The 20,453-nt window shown below is 49.3% G+C and overlaps 1 protein-coding gene across 1 annotated transcript in view; it reads right to left on the reverse strand.

Moving 5' to 3' along the window:
* Positions 1-20,453, reverse strand: part of GFRA2 (GDNF family receptor alpha 2) — a 106,137-nt gene that overhangs the window by 50,736 nt on the left and 34,948 nt on the right. Inside the window, exon 4 of the mRNA XM_010845443.1 lies at positions 14,893-15,247. Within this exon, the coding sequence (XP_010843745.1) occupies positions 14,893-15,247 (355 nt within the window). The remainder of the gene's footprint in view (positions 1-14,892; positions 15,248-20,453) is intronic.

Below are 20,453 nucleotides of genomic sequence, written 5' to 3' on the forward strand. Positions count from 1 at the left end.
GGACTTGCGCATGATGTCTACTTTCTTGAATCGACCTTCCTGTCTTGGCAGAATTATGTTTTATGGTGAGCACATACAGCTTTTGTAATTAGCAAAAGCAGGAAAGTGAAGTTCATTTTGAAAACCAGGAGAAAAAGAAAAAGAGAAGGAAGAGAGGGAAGGGGAGGGGCAGGGAGGAGAAGGGAGCACAGGGGCCTCCTGGTTCATGCGATCCATTCCCTTCACTTGAACTTGAGAGACAAGAGATTCACAATCACACCAGCTCAGAAGGGACAAAAGTCCCAAACCTGACACTCATCTGAGGCCTGGCAAGGGGCCCCCAGCCTCTGCTCTGTACCTCTTAGGATGGGGCACATGTGCTTAGTCGCTCAGTCATGTCTGACTCTGTGACCCTATGGAATATGGCCTGCCAGGCTCCTCTGTCCATGGGATTTCCCAGGCAAGAATACTGGAGTGGGTTGCCATTCCCTTCTCCAGGGGATCTTCCTGACTCAGGTATCGAACCTAGCTCTCCTGCATTGCAGGCGGATTCTTTACCATCTAAGCCACCAGGGAAGCCCCTTAGAATGGGGAACTCCTACCTAACAAGATAACTCATTCCAGTTTCCAACAAGATCATAGAGTTAGTTATGGGTCGAGGTAGTTGCAATAATATTAGGATTTAGTATAACTCCTAAACCAGGACTCTTCACCTGCCTCTGTTTCTTCCTCTTATTGAGCAACAAGTTTGGAGTCTGCTGGAATTAGGAACTGACAGGTGGGAGGCTGGGAGGGGCTGCAGGAGTCCCTATCTTCCCAGTGTCTCCCCAGAACATTTCAGAGCTCTAGTTACACACACACACACACACACACACACACACACTCCTCCCTCCACTGGCGCCTGTGCTCCGAGCAGGACATCGCTCTCTTCTGGGACATCCATGTCCAGTCTGGTTTCCCCTTCTGCCCCGTTCCGGAAGCTTTCTTCCCCCACAGCCGCAGGATCCCCACTCCACATAACCTAACATGGCTCTTCCAGCCACACGGCTCCCTTCCTCTGAACACCCACAGCAGGCAGTTTAATCCTTACAACACTTAATTAAGCAGGGCCTCCTCTTCATATTAAATGTTTCCACACGTGTGAGCCTTGTCTCCCCAAATGAGCTTACAAGCTCTTTGAAGGGACTAATGTTTACTGTGCGCCTCTGTGCCCAGAGGCTCTTCCTCACAGCTTTATTTCACTTAATCCCATAATCTCAATCTCAAGCCTCGACCTCTCTCCCAAACTCCCACGTATACATTTCCACTTGCCTGTTCCAAAGGCTTCCCAACAAATAAGTTCAAAACCCCAACACCTTTCCTCTATGCCCAGACTGGGGCTTCCCTGGTGACTCAGACGATAAAGAATCTGTCTTCAATGCAGGGGACCCGGGTTCAATCCCTGAGTCGGCAAGATTCCCTGGAGAAGAGCATAGCAACCCACTCCAGTATTCTTGCCTGGAGAATCCAAGGACAGAGGAGCCTGGTGGGCTACAGTCCATGGGGTCACAAAGAGTCAGACCCGACTGAAGAGACTAACATTAACACTATGCCCAGACCTCCTGCTCCCATCTCTCAGGTAGTAATGACTTTGTCAGCCAGGCGGTCAACAGGTCAGAGACTGCAGTGTCCACCTGCCTCCTCCCACTCCCTCACTGTCCACATCCAGCTAGTTCTGGGAACCGGCCTCACCCCTCACACCCTCTGGCTTGGCACTCCTGATCTCAGGCCCCATCACAGTGGGCCCCTAGGACACCCCCGTCTCCAGCCCCTCTCTCCTCTGACCCATTGTGTGCACAGCGGCCAAAGGGATCTTCCTTTCTAAAGCACTAATAGTACTGGGTCTCCTGCCTTAAACACATCGTGGCTCCTTGTTGTCTTCTAAGAAAATCAGACTCCTTGGCTAAATGCACAAAGGTTTTATAAGATGATTCTCCCTTGCCTGCCCCTCCTTTTTGAGACACACATAACCCCCGAGAGAACCAGAAGGGCCACCTTCTAGAACAGGCTTGCTTGCTCCTCCTTCAAGCTCAGCTCGGACACCTTCTCCAAGCTGCCTTCCATGATGGCTCCTGCCAGCCTTGGGGGCTGGCCCTCCACCTCACAGCCCGCACAGCCCAAGGTTTAACTCAGCATCCTGGGTGCTGAGTACCTAGCAATGGAGCACCCTAGAAGTCCTGGGAATAAGGGACCAAGCTTCCTCGCAGCTGTAACTGTCCTGATTTTTACAAGAAGCACAGAGGTTGTGTGATGTTAAAAAACCCAGTCAAGCTCTCACAACTGCCAAGATAAGGATCTGAAGCCAGGGCTGCAACTCCAGCCCCTCTGAAGAACACATCCAGGGAGTCTTTTCTTAAGCACCCCAAGCCCAACAAAGGCCAAGTGATGGAGAATTCCCGTGCTCTGAAGGATCCTGCTGGACAAGTACAATGCATCCTGGGCCAGGTGCGAGCAGCTCTCCCCAAATTTCCCTTTCACTTCATATGAGTCAAACTTTATTTCTTGGGCTCCAAAATCAGTGCAAACAGTGACTGCAGCCATGAAATTAAAGACACTAGCTCCTTGGAAAAAAAGTTATAACAAACCTAGACAGCACATTAAAAAGCAGAGATGTCACTTTGCTGACAAAGGTCCACACAGTCAAAGCTATGGTTTTTCCAGTAGTCCTGTATGGATATGAAAGCTGGACCATAAAGAAGGCTGAGCACCAAAGAATTGATGCTTTTGAACTGTGGTGTTGGAGAAGACTCTTGAGAGTCCCTTAGACAGCAAGGAGATCAAACCAGTAAATCCTAAAGGAAATCAACCCTGAGTATTCATTGGAAGGACTGATGCTGAAGCTGAAGCTCCAATCCTTTGGCCACCTGATGCAAAGAACTGACTCATTAGAAAAGACCCTGATGCTTGGAAAGACTGATGGCAGGAGGAGAAGGGGGTGACAAAGGATGAGATGGTTGGATGGCATCATCCACTCAATGGACATGAGTTTGAGCAAATTCCAGGAGATAGTGAAGGACAGAGAAGCCTGGCGTGCTGCAGTCCATGGGGTCACAAAGAGTTGGACACAACTGAGTGACTGAACAAGAACAACCACTTGAGGATCTTACTGTTCTTTGGTGCTTAATTCAATGTCCTAGTTCTTCTCTAGGTGGGAGGGTGCTAATGGTGGTCGCTACGCCTACTCACCTCAGACACCCTGGGACAATGGAGCCATTTGTAGGTCTCTGGGTCTTCTAAGATATCCCCTGAAAGGGCCCTGAGGAGGACAGCTGGCCCCAGAATACCAGGCTAATCTTACTTAAAAAGAAGGAAGGCAGGATTTCTCACCTCTGCAGATACCACCCTGGGAAAGCAAAGACCACATCCTGGCTGGCCACAGGAGAAGTCGCAGCCCCAACCAGCACAGACAGGAGATCCGGCACAGGCAGCCTGGCGAACCTCTTAGGCACTCCTCGGGCTGTTCTAAGAATCCCTCGATGAAGAATGCTGAAGAAGCAAAGTTCCTCTTGGCAGCGCCAGAGTCATCTTCTCTAAGAGGGTGAGCCAGCTAGGTTGTTCAGAAGAGCCTGGCACTTAGAGAAAGGTCTCTTCCCACATTGTAAGGAGTCTTTCGGCTGTGGCTGGGGAAACTGAGCCCGTGGCCACGGATCTGGTCAGGGTTTCTTTCTTTCTTTCTTTGTGGCTATGCAGCTTGTGGGATTTTAGTTCCCGGGCCAGGGATCAAACCCAGGCCCTTGACAATGAAGGCACGGAGTCCTGACCATTGGACTGCCAGGGAATTCCCTCTGATCAGGTTTCTGTCATCATCACTGCATCAAAATTGCTGTTGAGGAGGTCACCAACATCTGCCACTTTCCCAAATCCAGTGGTCACCTGCCTCTCCTCACCAGATGCTATTGGCAGCATCTGGCACACCTGTCCACATCTTCTTTCTCAAAAATCTCCTTTGACTCCTGGTGTGCCATAACAACACCTGCAAACCCTTACCATGCACTTCCAGGAGGGGAGGCACATTCTTAGGGCCTCCTCTCATGCTAGCCTCTCCCTAGGAAAACCTACACAGTCCCCTGGCCTTAAACACCATAAATATGCCAATGACCCCCAGAACTTACAACATCAGTCAAGCTCCAGATAGGACTGTCTCAAAGGCATCTCAAAATTCACATGCCTGGGATGGAACTCTCCCCCTCCAAGCCTTAGCCATTCCAGAAAGTGGCATCATTGCCCACCAGGTGGCTCAAGCCAGAAACCCGTGAGCTCTCCTTGAGCTCCTCTGTCTCCCTCACTCCCACATCAAGGTACATCATTTCCATCTCCAAAATATCTCAGATTTACCCACTTATCTCACTCTGCACAGCCACCCTCTGGCCTGGGCTGCTGTCATCTCTGATCTAGTGATACTTAAACAACCTCCTCTCTGGTCTCTCTGAGGTCATTCTTGCTGCCTCCCTTAATTCTCCACCCAGTAGCCAGAGTCATCACCCATTATCACACTTTAGATAATATTACTAGTTGACTTCAGAAGCTTCCTTCTTTTTATTTATTTATTTTTAATATTTGTTTATTCACTTGGCTGTACCAGGTCTTGGTTGCGGTTCACGGGATCCTCTATCTTCGTTGTGGCATGCGGGATCTTCAGTGGCAGCATGCACACTCTTAGTTACAGCATATAGGACCTAGTTCTCTGACCAAGGATCAACCCAGGCCCCCTGCAGTGGGAGCGTGGAGTCTTAGCTACTGGACCACCAGGGAAGTCTCTAGATTTATTCTGAGTACACTTAGAAGAAAAAAAGCTTCTGGGGACCTCCCTGGGGGTCCAGTGGCTAAGACTCCACGCCCCCAATGCAGGGGCCCCAGGTTCAATCCCTGATCAGGGAACTAGATCCCACACGCTGCAACTAAGAGTTCATATGCCAAAACTGAAGAGTCCACGTGCTGCAAGTAAGACCCAGTGCAGCCAAATAAACGTTTTTTTAAAAAAAGAATAAATCCAGACTCCTTGCCCCAGGCTGGGATGGCCCCGTGCGACCTAGCCCTGCCTGTAGGTCTCTCCCTGGTTTCCTCAGCTCCAGCCACACGAGCCTCCTCTCACGGCCCCAGAAATGCCAAGTTTCTCCCCTCATCCAGTTTCTGCACGTGCTATTGCCTCTGTGTGAGATGTTCTTTCTCCCACCTGTCTTTCTTCTGGCTCCTCACTCTTCAGGTCTCAGCTTAAATGTCACCCCCGCAGATAAACGTTCCCTGACCGCTCTGCCCAAGAAGGTCCCCCCTTCTTCCCCCATTACATTCTATTTCTACATCCTGCTCATTTCAAAGATATTAATCATATACTTTGCTTGATTATCATATATACTGTATTGCTTGTTAATCATATGCATTGTTTGCTTGATTATTGTCTATCTCCTCCATCAGACGATAAGCTCCAAGGGGGTGTGGACCATCTCTATTGTGCTCTCCAGTATCTATATCCAGTGTCTAGCACAGTGCCTGGCACATAATAAATATCTGTTAAATAAATAAATAAATTTTATGTATGTATACATATATATAGTGGTACATTTATATATTCGAGCTTCCCAGGGGGCACTAGTGGTAAAGAACCTGCCTTCCAACGCAGGAGATGTAATAGACACGGGTTTGATCCCTGAATCAGAAAGATCCCCTGAAGAAGGGAATGGCAACCCACTCCAGTATTCTTGCCTGGGAAATCCCACGGACATTAGAGGCCGGCAGGCTACGGGCCATGGGGTCACAAAGAGTTGGACACAACTAAAGTGACTGAGCACAGCTCAATATATTATATATAAGAATATTTTTAAAAGAGACCGAATTGGGAAGATATAGTGTTAACAGAAAGCCACACGGTCAGTGCCACATGAAGGATGCAGACAAGTTCTAGGAAGCATCAGCGACAACAAGGTCGTACTGCATAGTGGAGGGAACTGTATTCACCGTCCTATGCTAAACCACAATGGAAAAGACTAAGAAAAAGAATGTGTATGTATGTATCACTGAATCTCTTTGCTGTACAGCAGAAATGAACACAACATTGCTAATCAACTAAACTTCAACAGAATTAAAACAATGTCTACATAAAAAAATAGAATGCATCAATGGAAGGAGAGGCCATGAGAGGGCTCAGAGAGATGAGAACCAAACAGATGCTGAATGAAGTATAAGTCTAGGGCTTTCCTGGTGGCTCAGATGGTTAAAAAAAAATCTGCTGCAGCACAGGAGACCCAGGTTCAATCCACAGATCGGGAAAATCCCCTGGAAAAGGGAATGGCCACCCATTTCAGTATTCTTGCCTGGAGAATCCCCTGGACAGAGGAGCCTGGCAGGTTACAGTCCATGAGGTTACAAAGAGTTGGACACGAATGAACAACTAACACACACATACCAGGTGCTACAAACTGAATGCTTGTGTCCCCCCAGAATTTATCTGTTAAACCTTAATTCCCCATGTGATGGTGTTTGGAGGTGGAGTCTTTGAAAAACAATTAGATCATGAGGGTAGAGCACCATGACGGGACTAGCAGCCTCATGAAAAGAGGAAGAAACACCCAGTCCCTCTGGGCGAGCACCAGCCAAGGAAGAGCACATGAGAACACTACTCTGAAGAGGACCCTCACCAAGAGCCCAACTGTGCTGACACCCTCACCTGGGATTCCAGCCTCCAGAACTGTGAGAAAGAAAGTTGGGTAAACACTCTGGTCCATAGTATTTTGTTATAGCAGCCCCAGTGGATAGAGACAGTAGCAAGGAAAAAGCCCACACCTCTATCCACTGGGTGGAAGCAGAAATATCAAGAAACCCAGTGAACGAAGCAGCATCTGGGTAGCTGAGAGCATGCCCTGCCCCACCCACAACAGCCAATCATAGGTGACGCCTCTAGTGTGAACAAACCTGACTGACCTGTACTCTGATTCTCTCTGCATAAGCGGCATCTGCTCACAGTGGGTCATTCCTCCTGCCAATCACCCAGGGGTGAGCGGGTTCTCACTCAGAACTCCACCAGTGGTAGCCTCAGCTAGACAAGGGGTGCATCTCGTCTCTCTCGGGTGTGAGCTTTAGGGAGCCCAGGTGTCCAGACACCAGCCCAGATGGTAAAAGCTACAGGTGCTGTCTGTCCAGTCATTCTGACCTCCCTGTAGTGGCCAGAGCAAGAAGTCATGGAAACCCTATCTTGCAAACTAAATATCTAGGCTGCAGCTTCTCTCTGTGTTTGTTTTCCCAGAGCCTTTAGCAATGTTCCACATTCCAGCCCTGTGTCAATTTGCCACAGGAAATTCCAAGAGGAATACTCTGGGCACTCTTGGTCCAAAGATCAAGGGTGAGCAGGACCCCTAATGAGGCCAGTAGCAGAAGCCAGCATGGGATCCCCAAGGAGAAGATGGGTCTCACAGTCTCTGGCCAGACAAAGGATCCCAAGCCCCTCCCCAGCCACTGCAACCTTGCTGGTTGAGTCTTCTTCAGGAGGATGGTGACCTCTTTGTCCCATGGCACTCCTGGGCACAGCTCTGCTCCAAGGCCAGACGGACCTCTGAACAAGGTTCATCCGTCTGTGGCTCATCTGCCCCAAGAAACAGCTGCTCTCTGGGCCACCAGGGTAACCCAGGGATGGCTTGGTAGGGAGCAGAGCAGAACTGGGATTTCAAGAGAACCTGAGTGGAAATGCTACCATCTAGTTCACTGCGTGGCTCTATCCCCATTGCAGAGGCAGTCAGTCACATGTGTCCTGTCACTGGACTGTCAAGGGCCTCTACCTACTTCATTAACTCTCCAATCCCAACATGAAGCCTGGCCCAGAGTGGATGATCAACAAACAGCTATCAAATGAATAAAGGAGGGACTTCCCTGTTGGTCCAGTGGTTAGGAATCGACCACCCAATGCAAGGTACACGCGTTCCATCCCTGGTCAGGGAACTAAGATCCCACATGCCATGGGGCAACTGAGTCTGTGCGCCACAACTCCTGAAGCCCACGTGCCTAGGGCCTGTACTCCACAATAAGAGAAGCCATCACAATGAGAAGCCTGCCCACCACAATGAAGAGAAGGCCCCGTTCACTGCAACTAGAGTTAACACGCAGCAAAGAAGATCCAGCTCAGCCAAAAATAAATAAATAAATTTTTAAAATTTTTTAGAAAATGAATAAAGGAATGACCCCAGGACCCCCATTCCTCCTGCTACTGGTGAACCAGTGGTCCCAGGAATGACTAGCTGGGTTCTAGCAGATCTGCCCCGTCCACGATTCTGCCCCTTCCATGTCAGTGGCAGGCATCACTAATCAATCACAGCTCCCTTTGCTAGATTCATAATCCTCTAGGCAGCCAATCCAAGTTGGCCGTCTGGAGATGGAAGAGGTTCTTAATTTGGGGGAGGTCAAGGAATCCTTTAAGAATCTAATGAAAGCAACAAGTTTCTCCCCAGAAAATACAAATAAAACTTTACATATGATTTTAAGATATTCAAGATTCTCTCCTTTTAAAGGAAAGGCTTGAAAGCCCCCCAACCACCTATGAAAATAACCATTTTGAGCTAACCTGCTGAAAACACCAGCCAACAGATTCTGTAGACTCCAAAAGGAGCTCAGGGACAGCCTCAGAGAGCCAAGAATCAAATCCAGACCAGCCCATCTACACTGCTTACAGATACCAGACACACTTCAAGCTAGGCAAGGGGGCAAGGGTCTTGCTGAAGGGGCACCTCCCCACTCCCTGCAGACAGCTGAGACAGGGTACCCCAACCCCTCCGCCTTCCCAGCAACCCTCTCGGACAAGGACAATGTCCACTGCATAAAGGAGCCCAGCTAGGGTAGCCCCAGGCTGAAAACTATTTATACACGTCCTCAGCATCCAGAGGTTAAATTACAGCTGGAGATGTGGCACAGGGCCAGCCCTGAGTTATTTATATCCATATCCTCTTGGCAGACCAAGAAGAACAGGGCATTCTAGGGGGCCTCTCTAAGAAAGACCTACAGGCACACAGTTTACAAGACAGCACAATCACAATCATCCTTCCCATAGCCCCGCAACTGCACCCTACACACACACACACACACACACACACACAGTCTGGACCATCCTTGCAATGACTGTAAACTGAGAAAGTAGAAACCAAAAGTTTGTTCTAAAAAGGAAGTAGGTCATGGCCACTGAAGGGCTGGGGTAAGGGAAATTAGCCAAATTCCATTGAATCATTCCAGGAGATTCTCCAGGCTTTCCAGACTCCACATCAGAAGCCTTTGAAAGGAAAAGCCTCTCCTGGTCCTAAGTCCACAGCACTCAATGCCCATGAGACATGAACCAGATGAAAGTAGAAGGCAGGGTTCCCAGGGTGAAACTTCAAGATGAGTTGGACCCATGGCTCAAGCAGGAAGCTTCCACTCTCAGAGGCTCCCTCCCTCTGACCCCAAGCTGATCCTGGCCCAAAGAGCAGGGGAAGGATTTAGAAATGCTTCCAACACCCTGGGGCCCCAGCAGGAAAATACCCTTGTTTAACCAAAGCTTCTTCAAGCCCTTCTGTTTAGTTCTTAGTGACAGTCATAAGACAGCACAGCAGAGTCTGTTAAATATCACACGGGATGCACAAGGCCTGCTGCTAGGGGCAGTGCACAGCACATCAATGGGCTTGCTTTAATGTCGTGCCAGGTGAAGGGAGTCTTGTAGAGCCCCCCACAGCAGTCCTGGGCCAAGATTCACTCAAACAAAAGCCTTGGCACAGCTGGGCCAAGTCCCAGAGCTGAAGGGTGAGGGGGGGCCGACAGGTCCAGTGAAGTGCAAACTGGGCATTAGAGCCCTAGAGTGTGGGGCATGTTCTAGCAGATGCCTGCCATGGCCGAATTCCCAAAGAGTCAGCCCAGAGAGGCTCTCCCATGACCCCCATCAAGGCCAGTTCCACCCGTTAAAGTAACCAGGAAAGAAAGACTTGAGGGTCCCCAGTTCTTGCTCCAAACACAATGGCACTGGGCTCTCCCTCTTTCACAGTCAAGATGTCCACCTGTGGTGCTCATCAGGTGGGCAGAAACCTGGAGGTCACCAAGGCCAGGAGGGAAGGGAGGACACAGTGGAGAACTGCCTGGTCTCCAGGGGTCCCTCCCCAGGCATTCCTCTCTCCCTGGGCTCATCACGGACCACAGAGGCAGGGTCCATGCGTCAGTAAGCCAAGCCTGCAAAAGCATGGAAAGAAGTCAGCTCCTCTCCTTCAAACCTGTCCTTCCACCCCATCTACCTTAATGAGGCATCTCTGGTCATTTCCTCTTGTACCAAGAGCTCACCTCTCTGGAAACATGACCTCAAGTGGAAGCACACGGGGAGAAGGCAGACAGGAAAGCCGTGTGATGGACTTAGACCCAAAGACTAGGAAGTGTCCTGGGAGAATGGGGAGCATCCTTGTTTGATCAGTGAAGAAGCCCAGGGCATAGGCAATGAAACAGTCACCCAGGACTTCTCAGGAGACCAGGGGTAGGGCAAGCACAGAAGGTAGGCTTCCCGGCTGCAGGGTCACCATGGCAACCTCGTCCACCCACCTCCCACACTGAGTCACAGGCAGAGCTCCCCAAGGATACGTGGCCACACTGCAACGGATCCCCAGGTCCTGCCAGACTCACCCTAAACTCAGGTTCTGCCTCCATCCCTGGTCCTCCCACTTGCAGGTGCGTGCTTAGTCGCTCAGTCGTGTCCGACTCTGCAACCCCATGAACTGTAGCCCACCAGGTTCCTCCGTCCACGGGATTCTCCAGGCAAGAGTACTGGAGTGGGGTGCCATTCTGTTCTCCAGGGGCTCTTCCAACCCAGGGATTGAACCTGCATCTCCTGTGTCTCCTGCATTGCAGGCAGATTCTTTACCCGCTGAGCCACTGGAGTCCCACTTGCAGGACCACACTTTAAATCTGCCTGGGGATGGAAGCTGGGTGGGACCGGAGTTGTGGAAGATGCATTAGAAGAACACCCTGGTTCTAGACCAGAGGCTCACCCAGCCACATCTGGGAGTACCTGGAACTTCCTACACGGGACCCAACTCAGTAATCCAGATGCAGCATGTTCCCTGGGACTCCCACGGTTGCCGTTGTCTAAACTTACAGCAGGATGCATGGCACTCGTAGGCTTGGCTCAGTGCCTCTCAGAAACTGTCAGCCCTCAGGTCCTGGGACACCTCATTCTTGATCCTCCCATAGTCTTGTTTAAACACCCTGCTCCATGCTCTCCCATCTCTTTAGGAGCTATGTGTATTGTGCTCCCTTGTTGTTCAGTCGCTCAGTCATGTCCGAACTCTGTGATCCCATGGACTACAGCACACCAGGCTTCCCTGTCCTTCACTATCTCCCAGAGTTTGCTCAAACTCATCTCCATTAAATCAATGTTGTAGTCCAATTATCTCATCTTCTGCTGCCCTCTTCTCCTTTTGCCGTCAATCTTTCCCAACATCAGGGTCTTTTCCTCCCTTGCTGCTACTGCTGCTAAGTCACTTCAGTCGTGTCCAACTCTGTGTGACCCCATAGATGGCAGCCCACCAGGCTCTGCTGTCCCTGGGATTCTCCAGGCAAGAACACTGGAGTGGGTTGCCATTTCCTTCTCCGATGATTGAAAGTGAAAAGTAAAAGTGAAGTCGCTCAGTTGTGTCTGACTCTTCACAACCCCATGGACTGAAGCCTACCAGGCTCCTCCTTTCATGGGATTTTCCAGGCAAGAGTACTGGAGTAGGTTGCCATTGCCTTCTCCCTTAAAACACCACTAATAAGAGGGATTGCCAGTGTTGCCAAGCTTGCTCTGCTCAGGACCCCAGAGAGACATCCACCTGAGGCTTGATGCCAGGCCCACTGCCCACAGCCCTGGTACACCTGGCCTTAGTCCCAATGCCCCAGCTTTTGGTCACTGATCCTGGACTCAGGCTTGGCCTCTAGCCCCTCCAGGCCCTCATCCATCCTGTCACCCACATACGCTGTGTGTCATGCAGCCTGACAAGGTCAGTGCAGCATTCAGGACAAGGAGAATCACGTCTCCACTCAATAATCAGTAGGTTCCTCCCATCACATTTTGGGAGTGATATCCCCATCAAGTCTTGACTTTCTCTCAGCTCTCAGGAAGCTGAGTCCCAGCCCAGGACCACCCCCACCCTAGAGCACACATGTGCTGCCTTGGTGCCCGACTTCCTTTTCTGGGCCCGAGTTTTCTACCTCTAATCATCTTCTTGTTGTGTTCATAGATTCATTTTGAAAGTGAAAGTCGCTCAGTCCTGTCCAACTCTTTACGACCCCATGGACTATATATAGTCTATGGAGAATCCAGGCCAGAATACTGGAGTGGGTACCTTTCCCTTCTCCAGGGGATCTTCCCAACCCAGGGATCGAACCCAGGTCTCCTGCATTGCAGGCGGATTCTTTACCAACTGAGCCACAAGGGAAGCCCAAGAATACTGGAGTGGGTAGCCTCTCCCTTCTCCATCAGATCTTCCCAGCCCAGGAATCGAACTGGGGTCTCCTGCATTGCAGGCAGATTCTTTACCAACTGAGCTATCAGGGAAGCCCACTCCAATCGTTTTTGTAGGCAATAAGGTATGTTTCTTTAAGTAAGCAAGAGAAAAGCCCACCTTCTTCAGGCTTTTCCAGCTCCACAGGGATCAGTCCTTCTCCAAACTCCAGCTCATTTTCCAAACCAAGGCAGTGCCTCCCCTCAGCCACACAGGCCAGGAGCTCCCTTCCCTCTGTAGCCCTGTTCTCCCAGATCCCCGAAACAACCCCAATCCCATTCCTCCACTCCAGCTTCTTCATTGAGCTCCAGGACCATAGATTCAGATGCCCCAAGACATCTTGGGCATGGCAATAGTCCATGCTGCACATTCAACATGCCTGTCGAATGGCTCCATTGCCCCCTAATTATCAAACGAGGAAACATGGTGGCCACCACTCACGTATTCATTCAACTATGTTCACAGAGTGCTTGCCATGAGCCAGGCTCTATGTGCAGGACGAAGTGTGGAGTAAAGTGGAAGTGAAAATGAAAGTCGTTCAGTCCTGTCCGACTCTTTGCAATTCCATGGACTGTAGCCCACCAGGTTCCTCTGTCCATGGGATTCTCCAGGCAAGAATACTGAACTGGGTAGCCTTTCCCTTCTCCAGGGGATCTTCCTAACTCGGGGATCGAACCCAGGTCTCCCAGCATTGCAGGTGTATTCTTTACCATCTGAGCCATCCCAAGTGTGGAGAAAATGAAAGAGAAATGGCATTTCCTCCAGGGAACTTTCCACCAGTCCCCAGGCCTGTCACACACTGATACACTTCTAATACTGATATGCTCATACACTTACACACTGATACTGATTCATGGATACTGAACTGACACACTTCTCTCCATGCCCACAGCACCCAGACCAGGGTGCTACTTTGGAGGAAAACACTGGAGATAGGGCCCAGCTCTGAAACAAGGGAGCTGTGCGACCTTGGGCAAGTTACCTCCTCTATTTGATCATTTGGCAGATAAGTAATGATAACAGAACCTTCCTCATAGCCTTCTTGCAAGAACTAATGAGATAAACTGTATAAAAGACTGCTGTCTGGGATGCAGTAAGCAGGCTCTGCTCATCTGCTTATCACAGTTGCTATCTCCCCAGCAGCCACACCTCTGACCTCCCCTCCCCAGGACCCAGCTCCACGTGCACCCACCACCTACAGGGACCCATAACCCCAGGCTCTCTCCTACCCGCCAGCCTTCGCATACATTTTTCCCACATACAAGTAACACAAGATATAATCTGAAAAAGATGTTTCATCCATACATCCATTTAACAGCTGCCCTCCACAAGAAGTGGGCTCACTGTGTGTTCCTTGTATTTGCATGCCAGACTCGCTCCCTGGCTTTCTCATTCTCATGTTCCAAGGTTCAGCTTAAGGTCCTGTCCTCTGTATCCCCAGGCTGAGGCAAGGCCCTCCCCGTACACACCTGCATCCGGGAGCCCACAGCTCTCAGCCCACGGCACTGGGATCCCTGCTCCCCTCCTCTGTCACCCTTCTGGATTGGGTGCTACTCAAAGAGCATTGTGTTCACCTCTGCTTGCCCATGCTTTAGAACCACTCACTGGATGCCACAGAGGCTCAATATATATGTTAATAACAAACAGGAAAAACAGGAGAATTATGGACACACATTTCAATTCGTTTTAACAAAACAAACCTTCCTTCCAAATAATTAGATACTCATTAAGCAATTACTTATGCCAAACTCTGCGCTAAGCTTTAACACACATGTCATCTAATCTTCATAATAATGCTGTGATGTGGGTGTTTTATTCCCATTTCACGAGTAAAGGAATGGAGACTCAGGACATTTGAAAAACAGGCTCCAAGCCACACAGCTAGTGAGTGGAAAAGTCAGGACTCAGATCCAGGACCATCAGATGCTCCACACTCCATCCAACATTTGCTGAGCTCAGCTCTCAGTGTGAAGGAGCTGCCTCTGGGGTGTGCAAAAGCCCTTCCCTGATGGTCAGAGGACCTCACTAGGATAATGGGATAATGGCTGGGGCTTCCTTAAAGGAGGAAAGGTGGACTTAAAGTCACTGAAGGTCCTCTCTTACTCCAGGTTCTAGGGTCTCTGATTTTAAATTAGGAGCTCCTACAGTGGTTCATCTTGGTCACCCCACAGCGCTTAGCATGAAGCTGGGCACACAGCACAATAAATCTGTACTGAATAAAGGAATGCACAGATGAATGGATGAATGAATGGATGGATGGATGGATGGATGGATGACAATACATTTTGCACATATCCCAGTCACCCTCTTTGTTCAGCTCAGGATGGTAGCCCAGCAGACACCGGAACACAGAGCGGGCAGAGCGCCCCCTACCGGCTCCCCGCGGAGCTGCAGCAGCCCCTACCTGCACAGGTGGTCTGTCCGGCACAGGCTGCGGAGGTCCAGGCAGTTGGGCTTCTCCTTGTCCTCGTAGGAGCAGCTGGGCAGGATGGTCTGGCGGCGGCGCTCGGCGCACGCCTGGTCCTGACAGGAGCAGAAGAGCATGCGGTAGGTGTACTCGCTGGGTACGCGGTCAAAGAACTGGCGCAGGGCCTTGTGGCACTTGCGGCGATTGCAGCGCTCCGTGGGCGAGATCTCACGGTTGCAGATGGAGATGTAGGAGGAGCGCAGCTTCTTGCAGTTATCGTTCAGGTTACAGGCCTTGGCGGCATCCAGGCAGTGGTTGCTCTTGGTGCTGACCGCCGGGTCTGCCCCTGTCCCTGGAGGGAAGGAAGGGGGCAGTCAGCCCACGATGGGGACAGCCCCCAGTCATTGTGCTCTCTGCCTTGGCTTGCTCATCTGTTAGATGGAGATTATTAGCAGCCCTCCTGCCTAAGGCTGTGATTAAGATCAAGTGAGTTAACATGTGGGTCCACAGAGTAAGCCGTATGTATGGTGTGCTTTTAGGATGACAACTGTTAATCCAAAGCCTTATTTAAAATTTATTTCAATAACAGTATGAAGTTTCCTTAAAAAAACTAAAAATAGAACTACCATATGATCCAGCAATCCCACTCCTGGGCATATAACCAGAAAAGATTATATCTAACTCAAAAAGATATATGCACCCCAATGTTCAAAGCAGCACTATTTACAATAACCAAGTGTCCACAGGCAGAATGAATGGATAAATAAGACGTGGTGTATATATACAATGGAATACTACTCAGTCGTAAAAATGAAAGAAATCATGCCATTTACAGCAACATGATGGACCTAGAGATTATCATACTAAGTGATGCAAGTCAGACAGAGAAAGACAAATATTATATGATATCACCTATATGTGGAATCTAAAAATAATACAAATGAATCTATATACAAGACAGAAACAGACTCACAGAAGACAAATTTATGGTTACCAGAGGGGAAAGGGGAGAGGGAGATAAATTAGGAGTATAGGATTAACAGATACAAACTACTATACTTAGAACAGATAAGCAACAAGGATTTACTGTGTAGCACAGGGAACTATATTCAACATTTTGTAATAACCCATACTGGAAAATAATTTGAAAAATATATATGTATATAACTGAATCACTTTGCTATACACCTGAAACTAACACAATATTGTGAATCAACTATACTTTGATTTTTAAAAAAAAAATCACAAGACAAAAAAAGCAAGCAACTGGGTGTTCATGGCTCTGTTCATGAAAGTGGGAAATGGGGAAACAAAGGGACTGGCTCAAGAGCACAAAACAGGGTGGCAGCTGATGCAAGACGGGTCCCTGGGCACCCAACAGCCACACACGTGAACAGGGCTTCTGATCAGGGGCACTGCCAGCCCTTAGGAAGTTCCCACTCTAGGATCTTCAGTAGCCAGGGTACAAACAGAACAACTATCACCATCCTCATCCCCACCACTGTCACCACTGAAACTGTCCCCACACATTCCAAAAGGCCCCATGGTGTGGGGGTGCCACTGTGCCCAGTTTGTGCCGAGAGCACTGAAAGCAAGCACTGGACTCGAGCTCGGCAGTGTAAGGAGAAGGCTGAAGGCCAGCCTTGGACTCCAGCAGGGCTGAGCCCTCATCAAGCAAAGTGCGGATGTGCTGAATGCTGGGACCTTGGCATTAGAGCCGTGGCTTTGAGCTTTGTGCCCCTGTCTGCAGAGCAAAACATCTTGGGCACAAAGCTGTAATCCCGTAAATCGTCAGGCTCCTTCTGTGGTGTCCACTCCACCCCCCAAGTCTCAGTTGTTCTGAGAGGAACACACAGCAGAGGGACCCACCACCACCACCCACAGAGTGTCTCTTGTCCATCCTGATGACAGAGCAGAGAAGCAGGAGTTCAGTCTGCAGGCGCCTCTCACTCTCCATGACATGCTAGTGAGAACTGAATGGAATCTTCAAGCACACTTCAAGCACCAAACCTGAGCAGGAGCCCAGATCCAGCCAGCACCGTGGTACACCACAGACAGCCACCGGCTCAGGATGAAAAGCCATAGGTTTTCATTCATTCCTCATCCACCCAAAAAATGCTTTTCAGTATTTCTGTCTGCTCAATGCCCCACCCCCACAAGGGTAGGAAGGCCTACGGGGACGCCACACCCACCCTCCCATGGCACTTCCAGCCCAGGTCCTAGTGTTCTGATCACTCGATCATTAAAGATCAAGTCCCACCTATGCACAGCCCTCTACCTTCGAGGTGTTGGGCTGGACATGGAAGTGTGAGATGAGGATCCTCTCAAAGACCTCACAAATCTAGCTGGGAAACCAACAGAGTAATTAAGACTGGACATTCTAAAACTGAGGCATCTGCATTGATCCCTGGTCCTGATACTTGTCACTGGGTGGCCTTGAGCAAGTGACCAGGCCTTCCTTTACTCGGTCTCCTTGTCTGGAAAACAGTACCTACCTCATCGCGCTGCTGTGAGTATGATCAGCTCATTTCTCTCTCTCTTGTGATAATTTTGCCCTGTTACTACATTTTCTCCATCAGGTAATACACTGAACATCTTTAAAGGAAAAAAGGAAATTGTGATCACATACCCCCTACTAAAGGGGTTCCCCTGGTGACTCAGTTGGTAAAGAATCTGCTTGCAATGCAGGAGATCCGGGTTTGATCCCTGGGTCGGGAAAATCCCCTGGAGAAGGGAATGGCAACCCACTCCAGTATTCTGGCCAGGAGGATTCCATGGACTATCCACAGGATCACAAAGAGCTGAACACAACTTTCACTGCACTTCACCTATCTTTCTCCTCCTCTTTAAACAAAACCCCTCAAACAAGTCATCTGTACCAGTGGTCACCTTCTCCCCTCCCGTCCTCTCCTAGACCCACCGCAGCCTGGGGTTTCCCTTCTCACTTGGCAGTGATCAGAGACCCTAGGGCTTCCTCCCACTCTGCCCGCCGGCACACTGGATACAGCTGGTGGCTCCTCCAGCCCCCTTCCCTCACGCCTTCGTGCTGCCTCCGTGAGCTCTCCTTCCAGGCCTGCTTCGCTGCTTCCACCTTCTCCACCAGGGCTCAGGCCCCTCTTCTCTATATGCACCCACTCCCCTGGGCCTTCACTCACGCTCAGCCCTAAACACCATCAGTACGCTGTCAACTCCCAAATTTATACCTCCAGCCAGGTCAGAGACCTCCACTCTGAACGCCAGATCAAGACGTCCAACTGCCTGCCCATCAGCTCCACCTGGAAGGCTGACACCCGCATCTCAAGCCACACTCCACATGCTCCTCCAGGGGCATCCCCACCCCCAGTCTTCCTCAACCCTCCAAAAAACAAGCCCAGGCTTCCACTAGCTCAGGCCAAAAATCTTTGCCCTTCCTAAACTCCTCTCTCATCCACATCAGAAAGACCTGGTAGGTTATACCCAGAATCCAGTCACCCTCACCACCACCACCTTGGTCCTGACCATTGTCACTGCGTACTGGTAAGGGCCTCCTTTCCAGTCTCCCTGCTCTGTCCTTTCACCCCCGCCCCCTGCCCACCCCCAGAAGTCTTCTCTGATCACAGTTGGAGCAAACCTTCTAGAACCTAAAGCAAAGATAATGCTCCCAGGCCCCAAAGCTTCCAGTGGCAGCCCCATCTCATTCACAGGCCTCTCCATCCATGCCGTCCAATATGGTGGGCGCTCCTGAACATGGTCACTGAACAGGAAGTGAAGCTAGCCCGAAATGAGATGTGCACACCAGATTTTGAAATCATAATAAGAAAAAATAATATAGCATTTCATTTCAAATCACATTTTCCTTGATTATATGTTGAAGCAATAATATTTGGGATATAGTGTGTTAAATAAAAATATCATTAATTTCACTTGCTTCTTTTTAAGTTTTTAATGGAGCTGGGAGAAATTTCAGAATTGGTGGGGGAGGGATAAATTGGGAGACTGGGATTGCCTTATACACACTACTATATGTAACCATATATAAAATAGATAACTAATAAGGACCTACTGTGTAGCACAGGGAACTCTACTCAGTACTCTGTTATGGTTTATATGGGAAAAGAATCTACAAAGGAGTGGATACATGATGTATATATAATTCATTCACTTTGCTGAACTCTTGAAACCAACAACCTTATAAGTTGTTAATTATACTATATGCCAACAAAATTTTTTTAAAGAAAGAAATGTGAAGGGCACATGTGACTCACACATACTTCTGTTAGCCAGGGCTGCCATATATGACCTCACTTCACACTCACTTCCCCTGCACTTACTCCCTTCCAACCATACTCGCCTAATTGCTCTTGCTGGGATGTGCCACTCGTGACCTGACCTCAGAGCCTTTACACTTGCTGTGTTCTGCCTAGAATGCTCTCCCCCACCCCTATGACCACACAGTTCCTTTCCTCACTCCTTTCAGGTCTCTGCTCAAATGTTACCTTATCTGTGAGTCCTCCCTGACCATCCTGTACATAATAACAAGTCCCTCCCCTCACCCTCTATTCCAATCTCTTCCGCAGAGCACTCATCACCATCTGCCACAGTATATACTTATTTATTCATCTGTATTTTTCAACTAAATACAAGCTCCATGAAAGCAGGGGATGTGTCAGTTACACTCATTGATGTATCCATGGTTGCCAGTGTCTGGTACATAGTGAAGGCTGAATCTGTGTGTGGTGGGTAAAAGAATAAATGTATTTAGAACAGTATCTATAGATCATAATGAGCTTCCCTCATGATGATGGCTCAGTTGATAAGGAAGCTGCCTGCAATGCAGGAGACCCAGGTTTGATCCTTGGGTAGGGAAGATCCCCTAGAGAAGGGAATGGCAACTCACTCCAGTATTCTTGCCTGGAGAATTCCATGGACAAAGGAGCCATGGGGTCGCACAGAGTCTGACATGACTGAGTGACTAACTCTTTCCTTTCACTCGTTCATAATAAATGTTCAAAACATGTTGGCTAATAATATTAAGGAAGCCAAAAGTGACACAGGACCAGGATATCAGTCAGTACAGGACCACGTCCAAACATCAACGTGGAGGGACTTCCCTGGAAGTCCAGCGGTGGAGACTTCACCTTCCAATGCAGAGGGTGCGGGTTTGATCCCCGGTCATGGAGCCAAGATCCCACATGCCTCATGGCCAAAACTTGCCCCACGACTTTAAAATTGGTCCACATCAAAAAATCTTTTTAAAAAAGCATGTGTGGGGCCCAGCCCAGTAGTGCTCAGAAGTGAAAGCCAGGGGGCAATCTTCAAAGACAGACCTCACTCCCAACACCCTGCCTAACCAACAGCAAGCAGCCTGATGAAGGCAGGACGAAAAAAAAAAAAAACATGCCTCTCCCCTTCTTGTAAAAGTTAAAGGGGAATTAGGGCAGAAAGGGAATCAAGATTCATTTTCCTACACATTCAATTAACAAATATTTTTTTAATTTATTTATTTTTTAATTGAAGGACAATTGCTTTACAGTACTGCGTTGGTTTCTGCCATACTTCAATATGAATCAGCCACAGAT

This window comes from Bison bison, unplaced genomic scaffold (assembly GCF_000754665.1).
Source record: "Bison bison bison isolate TAMUID 2011002044 unplaced genomic scaffold, Bison_UMD1.0 scf7180017864217, whole genome shotgun sequence".
NCBI classification, from domain to species: domain Eukaryota; kingdom Metazoa; phylum Chordata; class Mammalia; order Artiodactyla; family Bovidae; genus Bison; species Bison bison.